The 20,823-nt window shown below is 44.2% G+C and overlaps 1 protein-coding gene across 42 annotated transcripts in view; it reads left to right on the top strand.

Moving 5' to 3' along the window:
• Positions 1 to 20,823, top strand: part of TLCD4 (TLC domain containing 4) — a 110,940-nt gene that overhangs the window by 19,608 nt on the left and 70,509 nt on the right. For 8 of the 42 annotated variants that reach the window (XM_021090176.2, XM_021090168.2, XM_021090159.2 and 5 more), the window contains exon 1: positions 15,517 to 15,593. Coding sequence is in view for 4 of the 42 variants with exons in the window: in XM_085020820.1 (XP_084876946.1) it covers positions 9,742 to 9,772; positions 15,538 to 15,593 (87 nt within the window). In the remaining 38 variants the exon portion in view is untranslated. 42 annotated transcript variants of the gene reach the window in all.

Raw genomic sequence — 20,823 nt, 5'->3', positions numbered from 1 at the left:
AATGAATGAGGGCCATTTGTACTATGTAAGGGTCATTTATATATTTTTTTTCTGTCACTTGTCTGTCAGTGTCCTCTTGTTCTCAAGTGACAAGTCTTTTTCTTCTTAATTTCCAGAAGTTTCTTATATATTTTCTTATGTATTAATCTTATGTTAATATATTAACATATTAAGTTTCTTATATATTTTTTCTTATATATTAATCTTATATATTCAAATCACCTTTATCTGTGATTTGAATACTAGATTCCCCCCCCCCAGTTTGCAATTCGTGTTTCAATTTGGCTTATGTTATTAGTTTTTGCCTTGTAGCTTTTGATTTTTAATTAGATGTGTTTATATTTTATGTCTTCTAGATTTGAGTTAGAGAGGTCTTCCCATTCCAAGGTAAGAAGAGAATTCACCCATATTTTCTTAGAGTATATTTATGTGTGTTCAATATAGGTTTGACTTTATCTTTTCTGGACGTTATTCATTTACTAAAAAGTCCATTTTATCCCACTGATTTGAGATGCCACTTATTTGGGTCTACTTCTGGACTTTCTATTCAATTTCATTAGTCTTTCTATTCCTATGGCTTATCCCAAAGCATTTCCCTAATGAGGGCCTATAAAATTTTTTTAATATATAAGAAGCTATTCTTCCTTTTCAAAAGAGTTTTTCAGTTATTCCTACTCTTTAATTTTTCCACATTAACTTGAGAATCAGCTTGTTATATTCCAGAAAAGAGCTTTTCTATTTATTTTCATTGACATTGCAATAATTTTTTTTTTTTTTTTTTTTTTTTTTTTTTTTTTTTTTTTGTCTTTTTGCCATTTCTTGAGCCGCTCCCACGGCATATGGAGCTTCCCAGGCTAGGGGTCCAATCGGAGCTGTAGCTGCCAGCCTACACCAGAGCCACAGCAACGCGGGATCCGAGCCGCGTCTGCAACCTACACCACAGCTCACGGCAACGCCAGATCCTTAACCCACTGAGCAAGGCCAGGAATCGAACCCGCAACCTCATGGTTCCTAGTTGGATTCATTAACCACTGCGCCATGATGGGAACTCCGACATTGCAATAAATTTAAGATTAAAATTTAGGGAGAATTGGAGTTCCCGTCGTGGCGCAGAGGTTAACGAATCTGACTAGGAACCATGAGGTTGTGGTTCAATCCCTGGCCTTGCTCAATGGGTTAAGGATCCGGCATTGCTGTCAGCTGTGGTGTAGGTCGCAGACATGGTTCAGATCTGGCGTTGCTGTGGCTGTGGTGTAGGCCGGCAGCTACAGCTCTGATTGGACCCCTAGCCTGGGAACCTCCATCTGCCACGAGTGCGGCCCTGGAAAAGACAGAAAGACAAAAAAAAAAGAAAAAAATTAGGGAGACTTGATATACACTGACTTTTCCTATCTAAGAATATGGTCTAACTTTTCATTGTTCAAGTGTAATTTGGGATCCCATCAGAGTGTGTTTTAAATTTTTTCACATATGTCTTTCATATTCCTCATTAAATGTATTCCTAGGCACTTTACATTTTTTTGCTGAAACTATAAGTGCAATTACCCTCTTTTATTTTGTAAGCAGGTCTTGTGTGCATAAGTGTGTATGCAAATATATATGTGTATCTCTTTATATATATCTCACAGATTTCCATAAATTGATTTTATATCCTGCTGCCATACTTAATTTTTTATTATGTATTTTTTCAGTTGATTCACTTGGGTTTTTCAGGAATATAATCATAATCTAGAAATAAGGACAACTTTATAATCTTTTTTTCCAGTAGTTATCGTCTTTACTTTCTCTCTTTCATTATCACCCTTAATGATACTTCTAGTCCCACCCTATTAGCAGTGGGAGAATGGGCGTCCCCCTTGTCTTCTTGACCTGAGCAGGAATCCTTCAGTGACTCCCCATTAAACTTGAAACTGGACTTTTTTTATAATGATTTTTATTTTTTCCATTAGACCTGGTTTACAGTGTTCTGTTAATTTTCTACTGTACAGCAGGGTGACCCAGTCACACATACATGAGTGCATTCTTTTTTCTCTCATTATCATGTTCCATCATAAGTGACTAGATATAGTCCCCAGTGCTACAAAGCAGGATCTCACTGCTTACCCATTCCAAAGGCAATAGTTTGCATCTATTAACCCCAAATTCCCAGTCCAACCCATTCCCTCCCCCTCTCCCTTGGCAACCACAAGTCTATTCTCCATGTCCATGGTTTTCTTTTCTGTGGAATGGTTCATTTGTGTCACACATTAGATTCCAGATATGTGTGATATCATATAGTGTTTGTCTTTCTCTTTCTGACTTACTTCACTTACTTTGAGGGTCTCTAGTTCCATCCATGTTGCTGCAAATGGCATTTTTTTATGGCTGAGTAATATGCCATTGTGTATATATACCACATCTTCTTAACCCAATATCTGTTGATGGACATTTAAGTTGTTTCCAAGTCTTGGCTATTGTGTATAGTGCTGCAGAGAACATGCAGGTGCATGTGTCTTTTTCAAGGAAAGTTTGTCCAGATACATGCCCAAGAGTGGGATTGCTGGATCATATGGTAGTTCTGTGCGTAGTTTTCTAAGGTACCTCCATACTGTTTTCCATAGTGGTTGTACCAATTTACATTCCCACCAACAGTGCAGGAGAGTTCCCTTTTCTCCACACCCCTCCAGCATTTGTTATTTGCGGACTTATTAATGATGGCCATTCTGACTGGTGTGAGGTAGTACCTCATAGTAGTTTTGATTTGCATTTCTCTAATAGTCAGTGATGTTGAGCATTTTTTCATGTGCTTATTGGCCATTTGTAATCTTCTGGCCATGTGTTGGCCGTGTGTGTGTGTGTGTGTGTGTGTGTGTGTGTGTGTGTGTGTGTGAAATGTCTATTCAGGTCTTTTGCCCATTTTTCCATTGGGTTGTTGGCTTTTTTGCTGTTGAGTTGTATAAGTTGTTTGTATATTTTAGAGATTAAGGCCTTGTTGGTTGCACTGTTTGAAACTATTTTCTCCCATTCTGTAAGCTGTCTTTTTTTCTTTTCTTTTTTTTTTAAAATGGTTTCCTTTGCTGTGCAAAAGCTTGTCAGTTTGATGAGGTCCCATTAGTTTATTTTTGCTTTTATTTCTGTTGCCTTGGGAGAATGACCTGAGAAAACATTTGTAAGGTTCATGTCAGAGAATGTTTTGCCTATGTTCTCTTCCAGGAGTTTGATGGTGTCTTGTCTTACATTTAAGTCTTTAATCCATTTTGAGTTTATGTTTGTGCGTGGTATGAGGGTGTGTTCCAGTTTCATTGATTTGCATGCAGCTGTCCAATTTTCCCGGCACCACTTACTGAAAAGACTGTCTTTTTTTCCCATTTTATATTCTTGCCTCCTTTGTCAAAGATTAATTGACTGTAGGTATCTGGTTTATTTCTGCGTCTTCTATTCTTTTGCATTGGTCTGTCCATCTGTTTTGGTACCAGTACCATACTGTCTTGATGACTGTGGCTCTGTAATATTGCCTGAAGTCTGGGAGAGTTATGCCTCCTTCTTGGTGTTTGTTCCTCAGGATTGCTTTGGCAATTCTGAGTCTTTTGTGTTTCCACATAAATTTTTGGATTGTTTGTTCTAGTTCTGTGAAAAATGTCATGGGTAATTTGGTAGGGATTACATTAAATCTGTAGATTGCTTTGGGTAGTATGGCCATTTTTACACTATTAATTTTTCCAACTGAGAAGCGTGGAATATCTTTCCATTTTGAATCCTCTTTAATTTCCTTGATGAATATTTTATAGTTCTCAGCATATAAGTCTTTCATCTCCTTTGTCAGGTTTATTCCCAGGTATTTGATTTTTTTGGGGTGCAATTTTAAAAGGTATTGTCTTTCTGTATTCCTTTTCTAATATGTCATTGTTAGTATGTAGAAATGCAACTGATTTCTGAATGTTCATCTTATGTCCTGCTACTTTGCTGAATTTGTTAATCAGTTCAAGTAGTTTTTTGGGTGAGTCCTTAGGATTTTCTATATATAGTGTCATGTCATCTGCACACCATGACAATTTTACCTCTCCTCTTCCAATTTGAATAACTTTTATTTCTTGTTTGTCTGGTTTCTGTGGCTAGAACTTCCAATACTATGTTGAATAACAGTGGTGAGAGTGGGCATCCTTATCTTGCTGCAGATTTTAGTGGAAAGGCTTTCAACTTTTCTCCATTTGGTATTATATTTGCTGTGGGTTTGTCATAAATGACTTTTATTATGTTCCCTCTATATCCACCTTGGTAAGAGTTTTTATCATGAAAGGATGTTGGACTTTGTCAAATGCTTTTTCTGCATCTATTGAGATGATCATGTGGTTTTTGACATTTGTTTTGTTAATGTGGTGTATGGCATTGATTGATTTGCATATTTTGAACCATCCTTGTGAACCTGGGATGAATCCCACTTGGTCGTGGTTTATGATCTTTTTTATATGTTGTTGGATTTGGTTGGCTAAAATTTTGTTGAGAATTTTTACTTCTATATTCATCAAAGATACTGGCCTATAGTTTTCTTTTTTGGTGGTATCTTTGTCTGGTTTGGGTATTAGAGTGATGGTGGCATCATAGAATATCTTTGGAAGTGTTCCTTCTTCTTTGACCTTTTGGAAAAGTTTAAGGAGGATGGGTGTAAGTTCCTCTTTGTATATTTGGTAGAATTGGCCTGTGAAGCCATCTGGTCCTGGACTTTTATTTGTAGGGAGTGTTTTTATTACATATTCAATTTCATTTCTAGTGATTGATCTGTGCAGTTGGTCTATTTCTTCTTGATTCAGTTTTGGCAGGCTGTCAATCTCAAGAAAGTTGTCCATTTCTTCTGGGTTGTCAAATTTGTTGGCATACAATTGTTCATAGTATTCCCTTTTAGTTTTTTATATTTCTATAGTATCTGTTGTGATTTCTCCTTTTTCATTTCTTGTTTTGTTTAATTGGATTTTTTCCTCTCCTCTTCTTGGTGAGTCTGGCCAAAGGTTTTTCCATTTTGTTTACCTTTTCAAAGAACCAGCTCTTGGTTTTATTGATTTTTTCTTTTTTTTTAATCTCTAATTTATTGATTTCCTCTCTGATCTTATGATTTCCTTCCTTCTGCTAACTTTAGGTTTTGTTTGTTCTTTTTCAAATTCATTTATATGGTGGGTTAAGTTGTTGACTTGAGATTTTTCTTCCTTCTTGAGGAAGGCCTGTTTTGCTATGAATTTCCCCCTGAGCACTGCTTTTGCAGCATCCCATAGATTTTGAGTGGTTTTGTCATCATTATCATTTGTCTTGAGGTATTTTTTAATTTCCTACTTGATTTCCTCACTGACCTGTTGGTTTATTAGTAGCATGTTGTTTAGTCTCCGTATAGTCAGTTTTTTTCTCATTTCCTTTCCTGTGGTTGATTTCTACTTTCATGCCATTGTGGTCAGAGAAGATACTTGAAATAATTTCTACACTCTCAAATTTGTTGAGGGTAGCTTTGTGCCCCAGTTTGTGATCAATCCTTGAGAATGTTTCATTTGCACTTGAGAGGAATGTATATTCTGATTTTTTTGGATGTAATGTCCTGAAAATGTAAATTAAGTCTAACTTTTCTATTGCGTTCTTTAGGATCTCTGTTGCCTTACTGATTTTCTGTCTAGAGGATCTGTCCATTGATGTGAATGGGGTGTTAAAGTCTCCCACTGTGACTGTATTTCCATCAGTTTCTCCTTTTATGTCTGTCAGTATTTGTTGTAGGTATCCAGGTGCTCCTATATTAGGGGCATATTATTGAAAGTTATAATATCCTCTTCTTGAATAGATCCTTTAACCATTAAATAGTGTCCTTCCTTGTCTTTCTTTATGGCCTTCATTTTAAAGTCTATTTTGTCTGATATGAGTATTGCAACTCCTACTTTCCTGTCTTGTCCTTTGGCATGAAGTATCTTTTCCCATCCCCTCACTTTCAATCTGTAAGTGTCCTTTGCCCTAAGGTGAGTCTCTTGTAGACAGCCAATTATAGGTTTGTGCTTTTTTTATCCAGTCTGCCACTCTGTGTCTTTTAATTGGAGCATTCATTCCACTGACATTTAAGGTATTATTGATAGATAGGTATTTATTGCCATTTTAAACCTTGTTTTCTGGTTGATTCTATGTTTCTCCTTCCTTCCTTTTTTTTTTTTTTTTTTTTTTTTTTTGGTTGGATGATTTCCATTTATTTTATGCTTGAGTGCTTTTCTTTTTAGTTTTTGTGAATGTAATATTTGGTTTTGATTTGTGGTTACCCTGTTTTTTAAGTATGCGAACCCCTTCTTGTATCTCTTGCTTTAGCCCAACAGTCATATAGACATTACTAAAAAAAAAAAAAAAAAAAGAATCTATCTTTTTATTTTATTTTATTTTTTGCTTTTTAGGGCCACACCTGTAGCATATGGAGGTTCCCAGGCTAGGGGTCTAATCAGAGCTATAGCTGCCGGCCTATGCCACAGCCACAGCAATGCAGGATCTGAGCCATGTCTGTGACCTACACCACAGTTCATGGCAACACTGGATCCTTAACCCACTGAGTGAGGCCAGGGATTGAACCCACAACCTCATGTTTCCTAGTTGGAATCGTTTCCATTGTGCCACAATGGGAACTCCAGAATCTATATTTTCTTACTTTCCCTTCCCCACATTCTATGATTTTGAAGTCTTTTTTTTAACATCTTCATGTTTGACCTTTTGCTGTTCCTTGTGTTTATCACTGCAGTTACAGCAGTTTTTTTGTTTTTTGGGTTTTTCCCCCCCCTCTTTTAGATCTGTATGCTGGCTTATTTAAGTGATTGCTTTCGAATTGTGGTTTCCTCCATCCTATTTCTTCTTACTTCTTTTTTTTTATTTAAAGAAGCACTTTCAGCATTTCTTTTAGAATGGGTTTAGTATTGCTGTGCTCTTTTAGCTTTTGTTTGTTGGAGAAATTCTTTATTTCCTCTTCTATTTTAAATGATAGTCTTGCTGGATAGAGTATTCTAGGCTGCAAGTTTTTTCCTTTCAGAACTTTAAATATATCTTTCCACTCCCTTCTGGCCTATAGTGTTTCTGTAGAGAAATCAGCTGATAGCTTTATGGGGGTTCCCTTGTAATTACTGCTTTGTTTTTCTCTTGCTGCCTTTAGAATCCTCTCTTTATCTTTACCTTTTGCCATTTTTATTATGATATGTCTAGATGTGGTCCTATTTGGGTTTGACTTGTTTGGGGTCCTCTCTGCTTCCTTTATCTTGATATCAGTGTCCTTTAGATTTGGACAGTTTTCAGCCATAATTTCTTCAAATATATTTTAAATCCCCTTTTCTTTTTTCTCCTTCTGTAATTCCCATTATGCGTAGATTGCCCCCTTTATATTATCACATAGATCTACTATATTGCTTTCGTGTTTTTTCTTTTTCATTTGGTTTTCTGTCTGCTGTCCTGATTGGGTGATTTCCATTATTCTCTCTTCTAAGTCACTAATTCATTCCTCTGCATTATTCATTCTGCTCTGTAGTACCTTTAGTTCAGTTTGTGTCTCTGCAAATGAATTTTATAATTTTTCTATGTTCCTCCTTGTATTTTCTAGTTCCTTTCTAAAGGAATCTGCATTACTATTCATATCTGCTCTTAATTCCTTGATATTCAGCCTTAATCCCTTCAATATTTTCACTATCTCCCTTTTGAACTCAGTGTCTGTCAGACTGCAGAGGTCTGTTTCATTGTTTGCTGCTTCATGTGAATTCTGTTCCTTTAACTGGGAATGGTTTCTGACCTTCTTCATTTTGCTTATGTTTTTCTTTTTCTGTGAGTTTAGGGAAGCCAAACTGTAGTCTTGGAGGGCTACTTCAATGCAAGAGCACCCTTTTGTATTTTGTGGGGGGTTACTATTTATTTTTGGTATGGGAGTTTGGATATTGGCTCTCTTTCTTCGTTGTGAGCAGGCTGTTATCCCCAGGGTGATGCATGTGTTTCCAGGGAGAAGGAGGCAATGGGTAGGGCTAGTAGTCAGTACCTGGTTGCTGGGCTTTTAACAGAAGCAGGGACCTGCAGGAAGGTGGCACTGGATACTCCTAGTTGTAGGGCCCGGGGAAGTGGTAATGAGCCTTAGGCAGATTTACAGGGTGCCCAGAGCCTTTGGCAGTGGCAGCAGCAGAGTGTGCGTGTTCCCTGGGGAGTGAGAGCAACAACAGGTAGTGTTCGATTGCAATGCCCTCCTCTGAGGTGATTGGAGCTACAAGTGGTGCCTGTTCAGGGACCCCTAGTGGTAGTGGACCATGCCCGCCTCTGGAGTCAGTGATAACTGCAGTGGTTTGCCACCTCCACCTGCAGACCACGCAAGAGGCACCCTGTCTCAGCCCACACAGGAGGTGCTGCACACGCTGCTCCTAACTGTAGGTTCCTGGGAAGGGACAGTGATCAAGCCTCTGGGCACTGCCCAGAGCATTTGGCAGTGGCAGCAGCAGGGCTGGTGTGCTCCCAGGGGAGCGAGAGCAACAACTGGTGGTGCTCTGTTGCAGTGTCCTCCTCTGTGGTGCCCTCTGAGGTGGTTGGGACTACACATGATTCTTGTTCAGGGATGCCCAGTGGCAGTGGGCCATGCCCACCCTTAGAGTCAGAGATAACTGCAGTGGTTTGCCCTACCACTTGCAGACCACGCAAGAAGCACCCTGTCCTGCTTAGTCTACACAGAAGGTGCTGCACCAGCTGCTCCTAGTTGTAGGGTCTTGAGAAGGGGCAGTGATCAAGTGTCTGGGCACTGCCCAGAGCATTTGGCAGTGGCAGCTGCAGGGCGGTTGTGTTTCCAGGGTGGTGAGGGCAATAATGTGTGGTGCTTGGTTGCAGAGCCCTCCTTTTTTTTGCCGGCCCCTGAGATGACTGGGGCCACATGTGGAACCTATTCACAGGCTCCCAGTGGTGGCAGGCCATGCCTCCCTCTGGCCTCTACCTCCACGGGCCGTCCCTGCTGCCTGTAGATCACACAATAGGCACCATGTCACACTTAGCCCCCTGCTGCCCTTGGCCCACACAAGAGGTGCCTGGCACCCATAGCCTGCACAAGAAGCCCCTGGTCTCCTGTAGCACAGGCAGGTGGCTTCTTGCCACCCGTAGCCTGGGCCAGAGGCACCCCACCCTCGGGGAGCCTGCACGGGCATGCACAGGGAGTCTCCTATGGTGGTCCACCCCTCCTCCTCTCGCCCTCCCCAACGACGGCACCTTGCCTCTCCTGAGGGTCCGGACCTTCTCCTGGGTTCCCTCTGCCATGGCATTCTCCTCCTCAGCCCTTGGTGTACGGCTCCCCTGGCTGTGGCGCACTGCTCCTTAGCCCCTCAGCCTGTCCCCACACAGCCAACCCCAGTCCTCTCCCTGGGACGGACCTCCAGAGCCTGAGTCTCAGCGCCCAGCTCCCGCCCAAGCGTCTCAGGCCGTGGTGTCCTGGCCGGTGGTTCAGATGATCTGGGCAGCTCTCACTCTGCTCTACCGTTCTCAGTCCAGCTGCTGTGCTTTTCTCGGCAACTTTGAGGTCTCTCCGTCTTGGCTGATCTCCCAGTCGGTTAGGTGGCTTCCCGGGGTGTGGGTTCCTCTTCTCTTTCACAGCTCCGTCTCTGGAATGCTAGTCCCGTCCTGATTCCTCCTCTCTCTCTCTCTCTTTCTCTTTTGTTCTACCCAGTTATGTCAAGAGTTCCTTGCCCTTTTTGGAGGTTTAAGTTCTTCTGCCAGCGTTCAGTTGATGTTCTGTGCGAGTCGTTTTACACGTAGATGTGTATTTTCGATGTGTTTGTGGGAGAAGGTGAGTGCGCTGTCTTACTCCTCTGCCATCTTGATCCGCCTCTCAAAACTGGATTTGAATCTTAGAATTAGTTTCTTAATCAGACATCATTACTTTATCTGGAAAACTGAAAATCTGATCCAACAACAAGATCCATATATGTGCGGCAGTAAGAGATTGGTTACATACATTAAGGTGCATCTGTGGAATTGAATGGTCTGAGCAATTACAAAATAGTGAGTGCTGTTTCAATCCTTTTTGTTGTTTAAAAATCCTAAAATATATTCAAGTATGCATAGAAAGTATCTGGAAGGATATTCAACGAATTGATCTAAGGGTTATAACATATGTATAAACTAATGACTGGTAACATCTATTTAAACTAATTTGTAAGGGAGTTCCCGTCGTGGCGCAGTGGTTAACGAATCCGACTAGGAACCATGATGTTGCGGGTTTGATCTCTGCCCTTGCTCAGTGGGTTAACGATCCGGCGTTGCCGTGAGCTGTGGTGTAGGTTGCAGACGTGACTTGGATCCAGCTTTGCTGTGGCTCTGGTGTAGGCCTGCGGCTACAGCTCCAATTGGACCCCTAGCCTGGGAACCTCCATATGCCAGGGGAGCAGCCCAAGAAATGGCAAAAAGACAAAAAAAAAAAAAAAAAAAAAAAAAAAAAAAAAAAAAAAAAGAGAGAGAGCTGTAATTGCCATCATCCTCCAGGCTCAGCTCTGCTTCTTATCAAGAGCTATGACAGAAAATACATTTGTTAGAGTAGTGCTGTCCAATGGAAATGTAATATAAGCCATGCATATAAGCAACATATGCAACGTAAAAAAATAAAAAATAAACTAATTTGTAAAAAAAATTTTTTTAATTTATGAAAATATTTTGGCACAATTAAAAATTAAGTTAGGAGCTCCCATTGTGGCTCAGTCACCTAAGAACCTGACTAGTATCCATTAGGATGCAGGTTTGATTCCTAAACTCACTCAGTAGGTTAAGGATCTGGCATTGCCATGAACTGTGGCGCAGGTTACAGATGTGGCTGAGATCCTTTGTTGCTGTGGCTGTGGCCAGCAGCTGTAGCTCTGATTTGACCCCTAGCCTGGGAACCCCCATATTCCACAGGTGTGGTCCAAAAAAGCAAAAAAAAAAAAAAGAAATATCAGAAAAATAGATTCGTGTTCTTCCTCTTCCTCCATTTTTTATCCCTTTCTGTTATTTAATTTTTTATCACTTATTCTTTGCCAAGTAGCATTAAAATGATAGTGCACAGAGGTGTTTACAAGCTATAAGCCAGAAGAAAAAAGAGGGCCAGAGAAGAGTGCACAGCAGATGAGAGGGTTCAATAAATTGTGGAAGCCAGGAGTTGGATGGAGTAGAAATACAGTGATCTGCCTGGTGTCCTCGGGGGATTGGTTCTGGGACCTCCTTTGGATATCAAAATCCACGGATGCTCAAGTGCCTTGTGTAAAATGGTGAAGAACAGTCTGCCCTCCCTGTTTCTGGGTTCTACATCCACAGAAATAGCAGGCTACTGTAATTGACTTGGCAAAGTGGGAGAGGGGCTAAGCTAGTGTTTGGAGGAGACCGAGCACTTGCAGGTGCAGTGGACTGTGAAAGGAAGGAGTGAGGCATAAACCTGAAGAAGGGGGATTGCCCCTAAAGTTGCTTACAAAGCTTGGGGACCACTGGGTCCCTTCCCCACCTCAGCCAACCAGCCTGCACTCACTCCCTCCACCCCGACCTTACCACTAGCAACACCATCCTTCTGTGAAGGATGAAGTTACTTTTTTGAAGAAAGGAGGGTTGGTTGGTTTGTTGGTTGCTTTGTTTTGATAGAAAGTTCCCATTCGAGAAGGGCTAATCAGATAATGGGAAAGAAACATATGTTTGAAATAGAAATTTCAGAAGATTGGAAGATAAGTAATTCTCCTGGTCCAGGATTTCACAGTCTTGGCACAACTGACATTTGAGGCTGGGAATTCTTTGCTATGAGAGGCTGTCCTGGGCCCTGTAACAGGGTTAGCAGCCTGGCTTCTACTCACTAGATGCTGGTGCATGCCCCCTTTCCCTGCAGTGACAACCAAAAATATCACCAGACATTGCCAAGTGGCTGAGGTTGGGAGAGTCAATTAGCCCTCCATCCAGTTTAGAACCTCTGTCCTAGACAATAGAAGAAGAAGATCCAGAGATGAGTACTAGGATAAAAGACAATAAATCTAGAGAATAATACAGAAGTCCCCACATCCTACTCAGAGTTCACAGAGAGAGAACAGAGAAAACGGGAGGAAATTAACAAAGAAATAACAAAAGAAAAACATTGCAGATCAAAAGAACCCCTGAGTGTTCAGCACAATCAATGAAAAAAGAACCATTCTAAGGCATATCATGGTGAACTTTCAGACCCACCAGCCATAATGGGAAGATTCTAGAAGGAAAAACAGGTCTGATACAGCACAATGGGAACTAGGAAAGGTTTTAGATATTTCAATGGCAACACGGAAAGTAAAAGACAGTGAAACCAGAGTTCCCGTCGTGGCTCAGTGGAAACGAACTTGACTAGCATCTATGAAGACTCAGCTTCGATCCCTGGCCTTGCTCACTGGATTAAGGATCTAGCATTGCTGTGAGCTGTGCTGTAGATCATGGGTTCAGCTCTGATCTGGCCTTGCTGTGGCTGTGGTGTAGGCCAGCAGCTACAGTTCCAATTCAGCCCGTAGCCTGGGAACCTCCACATGCCATGGGTGCAGCCCTTAAAAAAAAAAAAAAAAAAAAAAAAAAAAAAGGCAATGAAACAATGCTTTTAAAATGCTGAGGGATACAGCAGAAATGGACAGAACATTGTAAGTCAATCATAATAAAAATTTTAAAAATGCTGAGGGAGGAGTTCCCGTCTTGGTGCAGCAGAAACAAACCCGACTAGGAACCATGAGGTTTTGGGTTCCATCCCTGGCCTTGCTCAGTGGGTTAAGGATCTGGCGCCACTGTGAGTTGTGGTGTAGGTCAAAGACTCGGCTTGGATCTGGCGTTGCTGGGGCTGTGGCGTAGGCCAGGAAGCTATAGCTCCTATTAGACCCCTAGCCTGGAAACCTCCATATGCCGCAGGTACGGCCCTAAAGAAAAGACAGAAGACAAAAAAAAAAAAAAAAAAATGCTGAGGGAAAACGATCTTCAACTTGTCCAAATTATCAATCAAGGATGAGAATAGAATAAGGATATTTTCAGACAGTCAATCCCTCTAAAAACTCATCTTCTGTGCACCCCATCTAAGTAAGCTATTGGAGTCTGCGCTTTAGCAAAATAAGAGAGTAAATGAAAAATCATCTTATGGGTATTAAAAGATATTATTGATAGGGATTTGATAGATATATTGAAGCATTTGGATAAAATTTGGGCTAGATACATTTAAAAAAATGTGAAAAAGCAAGGCGGTTTTTAACACCGGAAAGAACAGGAGATTTTCAAGAAAAACATTATCCTGGTAACTTACGTGATTCAGCAGTGCTCTGTATTTATATTGTCAAGCTGATGTAAACCCTAATGACTGACTTGAATGAAAGCTGTGATGTTGTGATGTTGCAGGGAAAAGTGTTAGCGGTGTGTGTGCAAGAGCTAAGTCCGCAAACACCATAAGAAGTCAATAAATAACGTCTGAAGCTGAAAGGCAAGAAACATTGGTAGAAGTTTTTTTTTTTTAGTTTTTTTTTTGGGGGGGGGGGCCTTTTAGGGCCACACCCATGGCATATGAAAGTTCCCAGCCTAGGAGTGGAGTCAGAGTTGCACCTGCTGGCCACAGCCACAGCACCTCGGGGATCTGAGCCACATCTGTGACCTACACTACAGCTCACGGCAGTGCTGGATCCTTAACCCACTGAGCCAGGTCAGGAATTGAACCCACATCCTCATAGATACTATTCGGGTTCATTAGTGCTGAGCCACAACGGCAACTCCTAGTATAAATTTATCATTTAGGAAATGAGGAGCACCTAGCAGGGTTATGTGGAACTGGGGTGAAGCTAGGTGGGAGAGAAGTTGATGGGATTATGTGTGTCTTTTGACTTTTCATATATATGTATAACTTTCATTAAAAGTAAAAATACAAACAAAAGCAACGCATATACATTGTAGTAAGAAAATCGCATAAAATAAGAGAAACTAAAAATACAAGACAGGATCTTACCCACCCAGAGAAAACCACTGTTAATATCCCAAAATAGTTTCTTCTTGAAAAAGTCTGAAAAACAAATGCATGTACCTTTAATTATTCAAAAAAAAATTACAGAAATTTCTTGATACACTGAAACTATCAAAAAAGGTCAAAGTAATGCCTGGGTTATTCATTTCTGACTGAGTCAACTTTCTTTCTTTTTTTTTGTTTTTTTGTTTTTCTGCCTTTTTCAGGGCTGCTCTCGCGGTATATGGAGATTCCCAGGCTAGGGGGCGAATCGGAGCTGTAGCCACTGGCCTACGCCAGAGCCACAGCAACTTGGGATCCGAGCCGCGTCTGCAACCTACACCACAGCTCACGGCAACGCCAGATCCTTAACCCACTGAGCAAGGGCAGGGATCGAACCCGCAACCTCATGGTTCCTAGTTGGATTCGTTAACCACTGCGCCATGACGGGAACTCCGTGAGTCAACTTTCTGATCAAAACGTTTGACGCTATTGCCATTATGTCTTCACTAACAGAGCCGAATGGAGAACTGAGGCAGTTTCCCCAAAATACTTTTGCCTTAATGATCTTGTTATTTCCGAAAGAAGCAGCTTTTGGTCTCAGTGTTCCAAACAATTGGCTCTAATTAGAAGTGCAGGAATTTTTGGAAACAAATTTATCAGGAAAATTGCCTCAGAAGAATTTGAGTATTTTTTTTTCTCTTTTAAGAGTAGATGGATAACTTCATTTTTCTGAACTATTTCTTTGAGCTGTTTCAGTGAACAAACATAAAAATGCCAACCTAGCTTTGAGACCTCATATTTAAAATGCAGAAAAACTTCAGATGGTAAATACAGAATTTGGGAAAACTGTTCTTGGAGAAAGAGTATTGGTAAAGCAGTTAAGAATAGTAATTAGGAGATCCTTTCGTGGCCCAATGGAAACGAATCTGACTAGCATTCATGAGGACGCAGGTTCAATCCCTGCCCCCGCTTAGTGGGGTAAGGATCCAGTGTTGCTGTGGTTGTGGTGTAGGCCGGCAGCTGTAGCTCTGAATTGACCCCTATCCTAGGAACCTCCATATGCTACCAGTTCAGCCCTGAAAAACAGAAGACCAAAAAAAAAAAAAAAGAGAATAGTAATTAAAGATTTAAATGTGAATAATAGAATGGGTATTTTTTAAGAACTTAAGCTGCATTATAAATTTGAGGAAGAATTTGCAGTTTGATATATTCTTTTACCTCCTAAGCTCACTGAATTTTACTTAGTTTAAAAGTTTCAAAATCCAACTAATCTTTACTGAATTCCTTTCATATCTTAGGCCTTGCCCTTGATGTATATTCACTTACATGCTCTCTATAATCTCAAATCAGACTCGTGGATTTGATGCTGCATTTGTAGAAGCCAAACATGAAGCAGTGGAGTGGGACAAAATATCCTAGATTCCTGTGGGTTTACTTGACCTTGGCTCCTGCTGTGGGTGTTAAGAGAAAATGCATATCAAAGATAACCAGGGTGCGTTTATCAGAAAATAGCAGACAACTGTTGGCCACTGCAGACAAACACAGGAGAGCCTGGGGGAGGCAGTCTCCAGGCAAATGCCTGACTTGACACTTGTGATCCGTTCTTGCAGGGCTGATCCCACAGATGTGCAACCGTCTTGCCCACGGAGAGTTACGAAACTGCTGTGTGAGTATGGGAAGGCCTGTGTGGGGCAAACCACCGTTGTCAGGGACTATGCACATGGTGGAGCAACTGTGATGGGACAGGCTGTGGTCAAAGGACATTGGTGCCCTGGTATGCCCTGAGAATCTTGGAGAGAAAAAAGGAATATGCACTCGGGGGGCCTCCAAGATCTTCCTCCTTGCTCCACTGCAGGGCAGGTTTCTGTCGCTGCGGGATAGAATGGGTTCTGTCTTTTCTAAGTCAGCCTGAGGTCATTTCTTTTTTTTTTTTTTTTTATAATTTTTTTTATTTTCCCACTGTACAGCAAGGGGGTCAGGTTATTCTAAGCCAAGACACTTCAGAGGTGCCTGTGAATTATTATCCTCATTTTACAGATGAAGAACTTGAGTTCGGTTAGCTAAAATGTGTGTGTGTGCGTGTGTGCCTGTATATGTTGGGTAAAATATATTAGCTCTATTGATAGACATTCCTTTCCAGTAACAGTCCTGTGTTTATTAATGGTGGTGATTACTAACTAACTTTAGAACGGCATCTCTTTTAGGAAAAAGGATTTGTGATTGTGTGGTGCAAATGACAGCAGCATAAATGTACTTCATTATTTTGTCTACTTCAAAACAATTACTTCCATCATTCTTCCAGAACACTTGGAAGTTTTTGAGGCTGTATTTCACAAGTCAGAAGAGCTGCTATTTTCAGTGGCAAACTTTGTACACTGGGCAGCTTGGAATGCTCAGCCTGCATCCCAAATTCCAGATCCTGCTTCTCCACCCTGACAGCAGGGGGGCTCCACGTGTAGGTGGTGTTTCTCAGGGATTCTGGAGGAGGCTGATGGAGAGAACTTGCCTCTTTCACAGGTTCCCCCTCCCCAGTTTGAAAGGCCCGTACAGCCCCCAAACAAAAACTGCGCGGGACTTTGGCCAAATGGAACGAGGCAGGAAAAATCAGTAATTGCCCTTTCACCTCGTTTCTGATGATCAAACCATGCGCTTCTTCTATGGGGACCTTGAGCATTTAAGGCAGACTGTAAACTCATAATTGGAAAAGAATTTTGGTTACGTGGCGAGCCCAGGTACTGACCGCCGCGGAAGCGGACTCAGACCATCCCCCCACTTGCTGGTTGTGCTCCTTGCTTGGGAAAGCCGAGAACCGCACGCTCTGTCCCTAGCGAGATGTGCTCTGCCAGGACCCCGCCGCAGCCTGCCTCGAGCGTTCCTGGTTTTGAGCCCTTTCCGGGACGGGACGCACGTTCCAGCAGCCGAAGGTCGGCCGCAGCCGAAGGTCGGCCGTGGGGCCCCGCCCACTTTGGCCGGGGGTCGGGGCCGCGGGGAGCCGGAGCCGAGCCCGCGCCCGGGCGCCGCGGCCCCTTTAAGGAGCCGCTCTGCGGTAACCCGAGCCCGCAGTCCGGGCGGGCGCGGCGGCCGCGGCGGCGGCGGCGGCGGCAGCAGCAGCAGTAGCCTCCGTGGCTGTTCCTCCCCGCGGCCCGGAGCCCGCGGCTCTCCCGGCTCCCGCCGAGCATCTCCAGGGGCGGTTCTGGCTAGCGCCAGCCCTCGGGCCGGGCCGGATGACCAGGCGCCCATAGCCGCGCGCCGCCCTCTCCCGGCCCGGCGCACAGCCGCCCGCGCGCGAGTCGCCCCGGGACCCGGCACAGGTGACGCCGTTTGGAAGGGGTTCGGGAGGAGGGCGGGCTCGTTTGCCCCGCGGCTGTGCCGCGCTGCCGAGCGCCGCACGCGGGCAGGGGCGCCGCGGCTTCCCGCCCCCGGCCTAGCGCGGCCGAGGGCTCTGGCGCCCGGAGGCTGGGTGGGCGTCCCCAGCGCGGGAGGCGGCCCGGGGCTCCCGGGAGGGCTCCAGCAGGTGTGTGCGGCCGGCGCAGCATCCTCCCGGCCCGGCGGGCTCCGGCGCCGCTCTGCGCGCAGAGGGTGCCCCGGGGCCCGCGGCCCCCAGAGCCGCCCTGCCGCCCCGCGTTCCCCTCGGGTTTCCCGGGCTGTGCGACTCCAGCTGCAGGGGCTGCCTGGCGGTGCCTCCCCGATCTCAGCTCAAAGGGATGGGTGTTTGGGGCATCCAGGGGCAGCTCTTGTTAGAGGCCCACACACGATCAGGTGCATCAAGTGGGTAAGTCTCCCCTCCCCCCCCCCCTTACTAAATAAAACAAGCTTTTATTTATCCTGGCACTTCTCAAGTGGGTCCCAATTTTAGCCATCAAGGGCTGAACGGTCTAGTGGGAGAGGGACTGGGGACGGAGTCAGAGGGAGAAATTGGTTTCTATTTCCATCTCCGCCATTGTAACCCTGAGCAAGTTTATTAAAGTGCCTCGGTTTACCCAGCCATGAAATGGGATCCATAATGCTAGCGTTTCCCTACTGCCCTCCGTGAAAGCACTTTGAGTCGTCTAAGTTCATGAAAGGGTCACTGTTGCTAGCCAGTATTTTCTTAGCTATAGCCATCTGAGTGTGAACGTGGTGCACATTTTTATATAACATTATAAAATCGTACTTAAAGAATGGTCCTTGATAATGTTTAAATGGATCTGATTCCTGCTTGGGGACAAGATGGAAGCGGCCGTGGGGATGTTAGGAGTTGATGTGTGAGGTAGGAGAAGAGCTGTCATGTTAGTAAGATCTTTCCTCAGTCATTAAATGGAGTTGAGAAAAATGGATCTCAGGGGGTGTGTTTTAAGTGAGATACTGCTGTGTGAGTTTGGAATATGCAGCTTCACCGTTGTGTAGCCAGTTAAAGTAATCCGGTGGAGAATTCAGTTCCCTTTTAAATGTGCTATGGGCGAAGTAGAGAATTTTTTTCCCTTGTTTATCTTGTTCTTACATTGTGCGGATTAAACCAACTTAGAAAAGTGGGCTCCTGCCACACTAGAAAATTCAAAAGAAGGGCTAGAGGAACCATGGGTTTTATTTGCCCTCCTTCTTCCTACGCCTTCAGATGATCCAGGGGGTGATATTATCGTGTGGGTACTTTTTTCCCTACCCTGGCAACTCCTTTTGCCACACTGCATCCCTCCAGAGTCTGAATCTGTGCTGAGTGATCTCACGAGTTGTACCTGTCTAGAGCCGATGCCTCACCCTCAGCTAGCTGCTCAGTCAGTCATGGTTGTTTACACTATGAGCTCTCTGCCCTTGTTCCTTTCACGTTAAGCCTTCGTTACCTGGTTGGAGAGAAGCATGGCTCCTTGCAGCCAAAGTTGCATCCTTGGAGGTGGGCAGGAATGGCAGGTGTCAAGGGATGAAGCTTACGGTAAAGTCCAAAGAGGCAAATATTCCACATAGACCCTAGAGTATGGATGTGAGAGCTGGTGTCTCTTCTCCTTCATATTCTGAAATCTTCATCGGAGAGAGATGTATTTGATGAGCAAGGGACACGGAGACCTTCGAAGAAGGGAGCCATCAGAAATCTAACTCGGTGCTAGATTGATGAAGCGCAGTCCCAGCTAGGAGTGAGGCAGCCTGGGAGGGGCTGGAGGGCCATCGCCCCAGAACCAGGGACCAGAGAGGCGGTAAAGGGGCCCTGGCGTCCCCACTAGGAAATGGGAAAAGGGCCGGGTTGCAGAGAGGGAGTGATGGGGCTACTGGAGAGTTCTGGAATGTGCCCGAGGTGTGACCTGCCCTTTCGCCCTTTCCCTTTGAGGGAGACTCAGAACCTGGCACAGCTGCCCCGTGGTTCTCAGACCTGTTCCCTGTCCTTGGCGCTCCGACGGTTTATGTCCCCCATCAACGCTGGCCTTGCGGGCAGGGGAGGGAACTGAGCAGTCAGCTTCAGAAGAGGCCTTCAGACCTCAGTGTGTCCCTTCACCCTTCTTCTCAAAGGAACGTCCCACCCCCCCTACAGATAAAGGATGCAGAAAGCTATCTCTTGGGAGCTTAAAAAGCGGGAAACTGACTTTGACGGAGAAAAATAAACCAGTCAGTCTCTGGGAAGATACAGAAAACGGGTTTTCTGCAGAGGAAGATAATGCCTTAATGGTCTGGGTGAGAATTGTGGGCGGTTGGGCGAGGGAGAGCAGGACTGGGGGTGGGGTTGTGCTGGGCCGCCTGTGCCCTTGGCCTGGAGAGCGGAGCGGAGGCCCCACGCTTCCGCCCACCTTGTGGTGCTCTCTCTGTGCCCTTGCCTTGTGGGAGGAGGAGGAGGAGAGCTACATGGAGGTGGAGTGGCCATCTGTTCTCAAGGATGGGAGGCCCGCTGGAATTCCACATGAGGGCCGAGCTGTACTCACCTGGCCTTGGGATCAGGCGCTGGCGGTATCACCCAGGGAATGCGTTCCATCAGGAAAGCGAGGTTAATTTTGTAAGAAAACCTAGGGTATTTCAAGAGTGACTTTGGTGGTGTTTTTTTCCTCTTTGGAGATGAAAGGTGGGACACAAAGAACTGCCGTTCTACTGCTCTGGCTTTGTTATTCATAGTGAGTCAGTTGGAGGTGCCGGAGCAGATCTCAGACCTGAAAAGAGGGCAAAGGACACAGCAAAAGGGGTTTTTTGTTTTGTTTTGCTCTGCTCAGAACGTCGTTCTGTTGGAGGAGAAGGCCAGCCTGTGGCTACATAAGAAGGAGCTTGTGAGTCACTGCAAAAGGCCAAGGTTTGTGCAAACAGCCGATGAAGAAGACAGCTGGCAGTCTCTTCAGAGCTTGAGCCGGCATGGGGAAAGGAGATGCCGAGAGTGGGCCCAGTAGCGGTGGGGTGGGGGGAAGGTGCTCAGACTAGATGGACAAAGGCTTGTTTCAAACATCTTTGTATGACAACACAGCACAAAGTACATTTTTACATTGAGACCCGGGACAGAAGTAAGTATATGTGTATGTGAAACCAATACGTACCCTTGCTGGGTATTGCTTCTATTTTCATTTCTATTTCTATTCTATTTCTGTTTCTAGTCTGTGTTCTGAAAAACTCATCAACTATTAATGGGTCGCAGTCCACTCTTTGGAAACCATTTGTCTAATGGATGGAAAAAGAGGTTTTTCCTGCAGTGGAGCAGACTGGGCTTGGGGTTGGAGGTGCTGGAAGAGGTGGGGAGGGGGCATAGAATGGATTGGGCGCTCCCTGGACCCCTGTCAGCGAGGACAGGAGCGGGTATGGGAGCTCAGCTGATGTCTTGTGGGTGCAGGACTCACATTCGTGAAAGGCAGCTGGACAGGCAGGTGCAAAAATAGGACTTCCTACCAGTTCTGTCCGCTGCAAAGCAAAACAGTAGGTTTAGCAGGAAAAAGGAAGCATGGAAGGAGTAAACTTAG

Source organism: Sus scrofa, chromosome 4 (genome assembly GCF_054392235.1).
Source record: "Sus scrofa isolate SSC_HxYL_T2T_F1_AM1 chromosome 4, Sscrofa_HxYL_maternal_Yorkshire_Landrace_v2.0, whole genome shotgun sequence".
Classification (NCBI taxonomy): domain Eukaryota; kingdom Metazoa; phylum Chordata; class Mammalia; order Artiodactyla; family Suidae; genus Sus; species Sus scrofa.
The sequence above is the reverse complement of the archived record's forward strand: the minus strand, read 5'-3'. Positions and strand labels throughout refer to the sequence as shown.